Genomic DNA, 8,424 nt, shown 5'->3' on the forward strand with positions numbered 1-8,424 from the left:
GTGATGTATCCCATTTATTTCCCATTAAGTCCTCATTGGTACAAAATATGGACTATTTGATAACTTTTGCCTGTTGTATTTCAGAACTTGCAATATGTCTTTCCATAGGCTAGTTTTTTTTAAACTGTGGACACATATAATAAAGTACTTGAAATAAAGTGTTATTTAGTATTTTATAGTATTTATTATTCTTTGGTAGTGGTAGTTATTTTAATGTTCCATTTAAGTTTTAGTGATTTTGTTATGGTTCTGTCATTCTTTTATTTCAATTTTAGTTGGAGCATTATAAATTGAAATTTATGCTGTATTATATAACTAAAATAAAACAAGTTTACTTAAAAAAAAACAGTTAATATTTATTTTATTATATAGAAATATATTTATATTAATTTAAAAATATATCGTTTTAAATAGCAAGACTCATTTTTGTTTAAAGTTAATGGATATCGAAATCTGTCTGTTACCATTTTAGCCATGTGTTTTTCCATTTGTCCAGTGTCTCATATCTAGCGCCACCGTAGGACAAACCAGTGTATTAAAACAAACGCCATTGTGCGCTTTCATTGGCTCCACTATACCGCACGTCAGCACTTACGGGCGGAAAACAGAACGGAGCTGGCGAATCACCGCGCATATGCAAATATGATTCAAATATTTCCCGGGAAATCCGAGTTTCGCGGGAGGACCTTTCGCGCGTAAACCTCATCCCCTACTTCATTGTCCGCTTCCTGGAGCCATTTTTCGCTCTAGCGAGAGGGAGTTTGCATCGCATTTTAATCGCTAACATCGGGTGTTTTAGGATTTAGCAATTTCACTCATATTACAGCTATGCATTCCTAAGACTGTGCGCTTTCATCATTTATGATTATTTTAAAGCCACTCGCTCGGATTTGATCGAAAAAGAGCCTCTAATCACAAGTGGGACAAAGGGAACCTGCGCTTCTGAGGATCATGAGAAAGGGGGGTTCCTCGGTCCCAGGACAAATTATGTTAACAGGGGTTGTTAGAGGCGAACAGCACGGTGTTTTTAGTGCGGTTTCCGATCGACGATGTGGAGCTTATTCCAATGCAGCAGCCCGTATACAGATAAACACACCGCCGTCCACTAATAATGTCTGTGTGCCTGAGGCTTCTGCTGACAGTTTGTACACAACTCCTCTACAAGGAGCGACACATGGGACAGGACTGCGACCCACACTAGGACGACCACCGGTAAATGTCTACTTTAATTCTGCCAAAGTGTTAACTTACACATTCAATCCTGCAAATGTTAAGTCGTTAGGCTAAGTCCACTTAGCCTACTTCTGCTGTCATCATGGCTACTGCTAGAGCTGCGTTATGTGCATTCAGTGTTCGGAGAGTAAGCATGTTTATTGTGCACAACTAATTAGCACGCCTACGATATTTAACTAAATTAAGAACTTTACTGAATGTCCCCTAAAAATGCGTAATGACGCATGATGATGGTTTACCACAAACATACACATGCACATTTCCGCAATGTAGTCACGATGTAACTAACTGTAAACTGTTAATACGACTATAATCGTGCTTAACAAGATGCTGCAATGCATTATGGTGTTGTTTAACTTCAAATAGCAGTACTGTAGTATTTGTAATTCGATTGCTTGTCAAGTTGCACGTCATTTAAAGTTTTATTCGAAAGCTCGGGGGTTGCTTTTGTGAATACTTCTAAATGGGTCGGATATAGACCGTATATAATTTAATTTCGAATAGATATGATCTCATAAGAGTCTCCTTTCCTCGCAAAAGCTTGAAATAGTGAGGTCTAGGCCCAGGTTTGTTGTCTTAGGATGGGGGATGGAGTCATCTCTGAGCTCGCGGACTGTGCTAAGCCGAATGCTTTGCTAACTGTTGTTTTTATCGTGATTTACTACAAAAACTCCTGACTGGCATTTGCTTATAAAGTAATTTTTCATACGTGAGGTCGCTTGTGTTCATGTTACCCAGAGTTAAACGGCTTATTGAGACATCAAACTTTTGTTTTATAAGTGTTTTATAGATTTCTGGAACAATACAACAACTTTTTCGAGCTTAACATCTCCTTTATTTTGAAATTATAAACGACAAATGCTCAACTGAAGTGAACTACGAGGATGGACTAATAAATTAAGATGAATGAACATCAACAGGCCTAACAAAATAACTTCATGCAAGAATAAATCAAATTATATGGTATTTATTAATCATAAAATTACATATTTGATACTAAATAACATACTATTAGAATCTCCAATGTTATGTAGGACCTTATACCTTGTATTTTAATTGTTTATGCAGCACTTAAGAAGAGTACTTTCTATGACATCAAATATATTTCTTGTTTATCATGTAGTGATGACAGCAGTATTTCTTCAACATGCAAAATGCATAAATAGATATTCACTGCGTCTATTATTAACTAAAGTGTCATTGGTCCTTTCTAAGTTTCTCAGTGGTCACCGAGTTTAAGGCTTAGGTAATGGAGGACAGCCATTTTAATTTGTCCCCAGATTTTTGAAGTGGTATTCAAATGAAAAACCAATATCTGCTTGTTTCAGATGTATCTGAGCCTGTTCACTCTGCTGAAGATGCTCTTTTAGGGACACGCAAGCTGTTAGTCTTGAGAAAAATGTACATTTTAATGGTAATCGACAATATGTTGACAGACCATTTTTGAGATTTATTGTCCCCCAACTTGTCTAAACAAGTGTTAGATTTGATGTACTCGTACATTTTCTATTGATTGCGCACATTGAATGGAGTAAAAGTTAGTTTTGGATGCTATTCAAATTTAATGTAATAACAGTAGTCTTATACTATTCAAATAATAGTCTAGTAACCCTGACAAATTCACACACGCATGACTAAAAATGTTTTTTTGTCTTGTTTTTCATGTTCGTTTTTTCTTTTATACTTGACACAGGCTAAAAGGAGATTGGAGCTTGACATCACAGACCACCAATACAGCGAGCCAGCTAAAACCTTTCGGAGTCGTAAAGGAGCCCTTAAACTGAAAGTCCCCAAAGGTATTAAATTCATTCTGTCATTCCACAGTTTAGCTCATGTGATAAGTGTGTAAAGTCACCAATATTAAATTATACCACCTGATTTCATCACCAAACAGCCCTGCTTCCTTCTGCCGCAGAGTTATGAATGATTGAATGACCTCTTGCATTTCAGCCCCTAAAACCCCACCGGAAAAGACTCGATACGACACATCCTTAGGCTTTCTGACTAAAAAGTTCTGTCAGCTTCTGGCGCAATCCTCCGATGGAGTGCTGGATCTCAATAAAGCTGCCATTGTGCTCAACGTCCAGAAGAGACGTCTGTATGACATCACCAACGTGCTGGAGGGAGTGCGCCTCATTAAGAAAAAGTCTAAGAACAACATACAATGGCTGTGGGTTACTTTAAATTGTGGTTCATATGTTAACACTGATAGGTTTGGAAGTTTTAGTAGATTTAAGCCTGTGTGGATTTGAAGTGTTGACTTCTGCTGTGGCGTTTTCAGCGGCTCCAGTCTACCGTCAGAAGGTGGTCTTCCGTCTCCAGCGTTGCAGAGTCACAACCTCGCCAGAGAGATGCTGGCGCTCACTCAGGAGGAGAGACGCCTGGATGAGCTCATTCAGACCTGCACACGAAACGTCCAGCAGATGACCGAGGAGATCCACAGTCAGAAATATCCTTCACAAGCAGTTAGCTGTTCTGTCTGAACTGAAGGCCAGAAAAGGAGAGCACGAGTAGGAATCTAAGCCTGGATGAAAGATGGAACCTGAAAACGGTGGTCCTACGACATTCTAGTAGATCCATGTTGTACAGTGTGATTTGTAAGGATCTTCTAGGATTGCTGAAATCACAGTCTGTAGCAGGCATTAGTTGTAGGGCTGGGTTAAAATATTGTCTTCTCGATTTGAATAGATTTTAATTTTAAAACCAAAATCAATTCTTAAATTGCAAGATTGAATCTTATAGCCTATTGTTGTCAGTTAAACAAAACTTAACTGTAGTGCACCTCCCATTCGATAAATTGCAGTAAGCTTTGTTACTTTAAATTTGAAGCAAATTGTCCGCTTTCAAGTTCTGAACTGATCACCTCTGCTCTTTACTACTAGTCACAGCTGGAAATAAACATGAATGAACATCATTTAGACTTAGTATTTGCTTGTTTTGTCCTTAACCTTTCTCACATATGCCTATGTGACCTATCAAGACATCCGAAGAATAAAGAGCCTAAAAGACCAAACCGTCATAGCGATCAAAGCACCATCTGAAACAAAGCTGGAAGTGCCTGACCCTAAGGAGGTAAATTTTTAGTTTTCATGCATCGAGTGTTTATGAAACAAGGACTGTTTTCTACTACGGTTGGGAATCTAACTGTTCTGCCGTACATGGTATTTTTATATTATAGGCAACTATTCCAACTTTTTTAAAATGTAGCTTTTCACAACAAAAATCCTAAAGTGTGTCTAACTACATATCACATCTAGTCTGTATATTGTTTGAAGTCTTTTAAGCTAAAATGAAAAACAGGTTTAGTCATCACCTTTATTTATATAGCCCAGATTGTTTCACAGCAGCTTCACGTTGATAACGGGGAAATGAAAGTTTTCTCGTCAGAGCAGAGTTGTTAAACTGCCATTGGTCTATAACGTTGGAAGTCTCTTTAGGTTTGTTTCTTTGGGAGGTGTGTGATGTTAAAGACTTCAATGCGGATCTCGCACATTGGAGTCGTTAATTCACAAACTGGGTAGTTGGATTCACGCTGTATGTTTCCTACAACCAGGATAACACACAAAAGGTTTATTGCTGATGTGGCAATAAAAATTAACAAACGCATTGAATTCCGAAATAATTCAGAATTCAATGCATTTGATTCGGAATTTAATTCAGAATTCAATGCGTTTGATTCGGAATTTAATTGAATTCAAACGTTAATTGAATTCCGAGAGCAAAACTGAAAGCCACAGGTCATTTATGTACTTTATTGTCTTGCATCTCACTGGACAATACACACAAACACATCTGACAAAAAACTCACTTTAATAGAGTGATAGTGTGACATTAGGTATAATTATGTATAATTAGGGTTTGAATTTTCACTCACTAACCAAATTGGCCGCTAAATTAATTCAGTTTAATTCAAATGTTTTTGTATAGTGCTTTTCACAATGCGTATTGTTTCAAAGCAGCTTTACAGAAAGTGCATTTCAGAAATGTATATGGAAAAATTCTTTAGTTAATCATGTAATAATTTAGGGCGTAACATCGCCGGCGTTGAGTCATCTCAATTAAGTTGTCGTTTAGTCATATCTTCTGACTAGACTTGCGGATTGGTCAGTGTAATGATGTAGTAAATTATTAATGGTGTAAATTGTTAGATGGGTATACTTACAATATTTTTTTTAGAATAATGCATCAAATATTCAGCAACTAGAAAATTTTTGTCTGAAACAGCAATTTCTGGTCTTGGTTTTAATGGTTTGGGAGGGTTGAAATCCTTGACCCTCCAACAGTGATGTTTAATTTAGCATTTTCCAAAGCTGTGTTAGATCTTAAGAGACAGTTTTAATTTTTTTTTTTTTGGAATTAAGAAGTCATTATAATGCAGCCAACGATAATTGACAGGGAACATAAATATTTAATTTACCTTCTGAGGCTTTCGTCCACTTGTCACATGACAGTGTTCATGAATGACCCATCACTGGTATGAAGTAGACTTTAAAATAAGCTATTTTGCAAATGAAAGTGTTATTGAATAAATGTTATGCTTTAACTATTTTTGGCTTTGTGAATAGCCTTTTTTTAAAGTTACTCTGGTTCTAGTAGAGGCAGCACAATAAATGAATTTATGTTCATTTTTATATTAACATTTTTTTGCAATGTCTGTTCAGAGTTTACAGGTCCACCTGAGTAGCTCCAAGGGTCCCATTGATGTTTTCCTCTGTACGGATGGTGGCGACTCCGGGAGTCTGCTGCATAATGGCCTTGACGTGAATGGAAATCACCCTGCGTTTCTCAAAGTCTCCCAAGGCAAGAACTCAACTTTTACAACAACCATAACATCTGGTCCTTCCAAAAAAAAAAAAAAAAAAAAAAAAGTTTCCTTGAAATATAATTTTCAATTTTATATCATTTCAGAAAATGCATCAGATGGAATGGATGACGATGTGAAGATGAACGGTAGCGTCAATGGTTTTGGGTCCATGCCTGGAAGTGCCCCCATGTCACCTCTCAGTTCCTCCTTGTCCTCCATTCTCCAACAGCCAGAGGAGTCCATTCCCTTTGTGCCGCTGTCTCCTGCTCTCCTCAATGACGAATACATGCTGAGCTTGGGTGATGAGCAGGGTATAAGCGATCTGTTTGATTCCTGCGACCTGGACACGCTAGCACTGGATGACCTGCTAAGGATATGAGCGATCCCAGAAGCCGGCCGGACCTGATTTCAAGTTAGTTGACTGGTGGTGCTTAGTTTGACAAGATTGATGGGTGTAAATCTGGGGACTGAACTACAGACTGAATTTCTTCGTCACATTTGACATTCACGGTTTACGTATGGATTTTTAGGTTTACTGCCTCAGGATCCAAGGTTTCTCGTCTCTTACTGTACAGATGGGTTTCTGTACCCTGATAATGTCATTTTAAAGTTATTTTTAGTGTGGTGGATTGCATGAAATGTGTGGTCTGTAAATGTAATACTGGTTTTTGTGATGGGCAGCCCCTGTGAATAATGCAGAAAGTCAAATATTGAGGAAAGTATGCGTCTACTCTAAATGCGAGTTGTTTTTTCATTGATTTAATCTCTCGCTTGCTTTCATGGGGAAAGTTATCTCAGCATTGTAGGCTAGCAAAAAATCAAAGAAAATCAACGAGTTCCCTTATTGAATGATCCAAAGTGCGTTTGGTGCTTTATCACTTATGCTATATTCCAGTGTACAGTATCTCAGGGCACAGATCAAGGAGTGGGTGCTGTGTGTGGTGGTCTAGTGATGTCTGGGTAAATGTAGAATGAAATCCTTTTTCCTGAACTACAGCGTCTTATCACTTTTGTTACCAAATGATTTGTGCAAAGAAATGGACTTGTCTTTTCCTCATTGTTGATGTGATTCATGTGTAAACAATGTAATGGTTCTGCAAGTTGTGCAGTTTTGGCTGATTTTTAAACTCTAGATTGGAAACTGAATTTTGGATATTACTCTAATCTAGTCCCCCTACATGTTGAATGTATTTCAGTATCTGAATTGCACTGAAGACTTGAGTCTTATGAAGCCATCATGGACATCTGTGGTGTAACTCGCCAAGATTATAACATTTACTGTCCCGCAGAGAATTGTAGGTTTTTCAGTGGCAGTTTTATGTAGTGCGCATTAATTTCCCATCATGTGTTTCTTTGTTCAATATAACATATATATTCACCATATAACCCTGCCGCCCCCCCCCCCCACACACACACAAATACTTTCAGTCCAGCAAATTAGACGTAACCATTCTGTTACTTTAGTTTGATTCTAGTTGTAAAGTTCATTTGATTCTAGTTGTAAAGTTCAGCTGTGTAATACTTCAGATGTGAAGTAATTTGTTAATGCAGTTTTTTTTGCTGTGGTTAAAGTAAATTATGGTACATAATAAATTTGAATTAGTGCTAATGCTCACTAGTTCTGCATTGGAATGAGGGTGTTGGTCATGTATGCAGCCATATTGCATAGAAAAATATTATGACTAATCACTTTGCCAGTATGTATTCTATTCCTACAGTGCAGTTTGATTTTTCTTTTTTTTTTTCTTTTTTTTTTACAATTAGAGGCAGTTTTGTGTGCCAATGTGTGAAAAGTTTTATATGTGGACTGTAAACTGTGCATTAATTGTTTGCAAATTGTTTTTAATAAAGTTATGAATTTCTGCACATTCTGTCCTGCTTATTATGGATGAATGATGTTAAAGGCCTTTTAATGCAATATGATCAGTTTATAAAACTTAATTAAAAAAAAAACTAATTTTGTGCTGAACTTTTATCGTTCTGAATTAGTTTTGAATGGATGTTTATAGATCATCCAATGCAATAATTTTAAGAATGTTGCAAAAAAATCTATATTTTTCATTTTATTGGTTCATTTGAGAAACTTCTCAGATCTTGAATGTTACAAAAATATACTATGGGAACTAATATTTTAAGAGTTTTTTTTGCTAATTTATTGAGATAGGAATTTTGGGTTTTCATGAGCTGTATGCCAAAATCATCAGTATTAAAATATATGAATATAAATATTTCAGTTAGTGTGCAATGAATCTAAAATATATGAAAGTTTAATTTTTATCATTACATTATGGAAAATAATTAACTTTATCGCAATATGCTAGTATTTTGATAAGGACCTGTAAATACACACACAATATTTAATAAACATTTTCATGTATATATATATA

The 8,424-nt window shown here is 36.5% G+C and overlaps 1 protein-coding gene across 1 annotated transcript; it reads left to right on the forward strand.

The window, feature by feature from the left end:
- The first annotated feature begins 701 nt into the window (after positions 1-701).
- e2f3 (E2F transcription factor 3) lies at positions 702-7,903 on the forward strand. The gene is made up of 7 exons (XM_039681110.2): positions 702-1,212; positions 2,927-3,029; positions 3,184-3,403; positions 3,515-3,682; positions 4,191-4,305; positions 5,895-6,033; positions 6,142-7,903. The coding sequence occupies exons 1-7, from the start codon at positions 952-954 to the stop codon at positions 6,414-6,416; spliced, it is 1,281 nt and encodes a 426-aa protein (XP_039537044.2). The 5' UTR covers positions 702-951; the 3' UTR covers positions 6,417-7,903.
- Positions 7,904-8,424: the final 521 nt, after the last annotated feature.

This window comes from Pimephales promelas, chromosome 18 (genome assembly GCF_988280905.1).
Source record: "Pimephales promelas chromosome 18, fPimPro1.hap1.1, whole genome shotgun sequence".
NCBI lineage: Eukaryota > Metazoa > Chordata > Actinopteri > Cypriniformes > Leuciscidae > Pimephales > Pimephales promelas.

Excerpts from the sequence above, each read along its gene's own strand:
- e2f3 (XM_039681110.2), top strand. The coding sequence starts at position 952 with ATGAGAAAGGGGGGTTCCTCGGTCCCAGGACAAATTATGTTAACAGGG. Across the intron at positions 1,213-2,926 it reads CCACACTAGGACGACCACCG|GCTAAAAGGAGATTGGAGCT; the intron begins GTAAATGTCTAC and ends TACTTGACACAG. Across the intron at positions 4,306-5,894 it reads AAGTGCCTGACCCTAAGGAG|AGTTTACAGGTCCACCTGAG; the intron begins GTAAATTTTTAG and ends ATGTCTGTTCAG.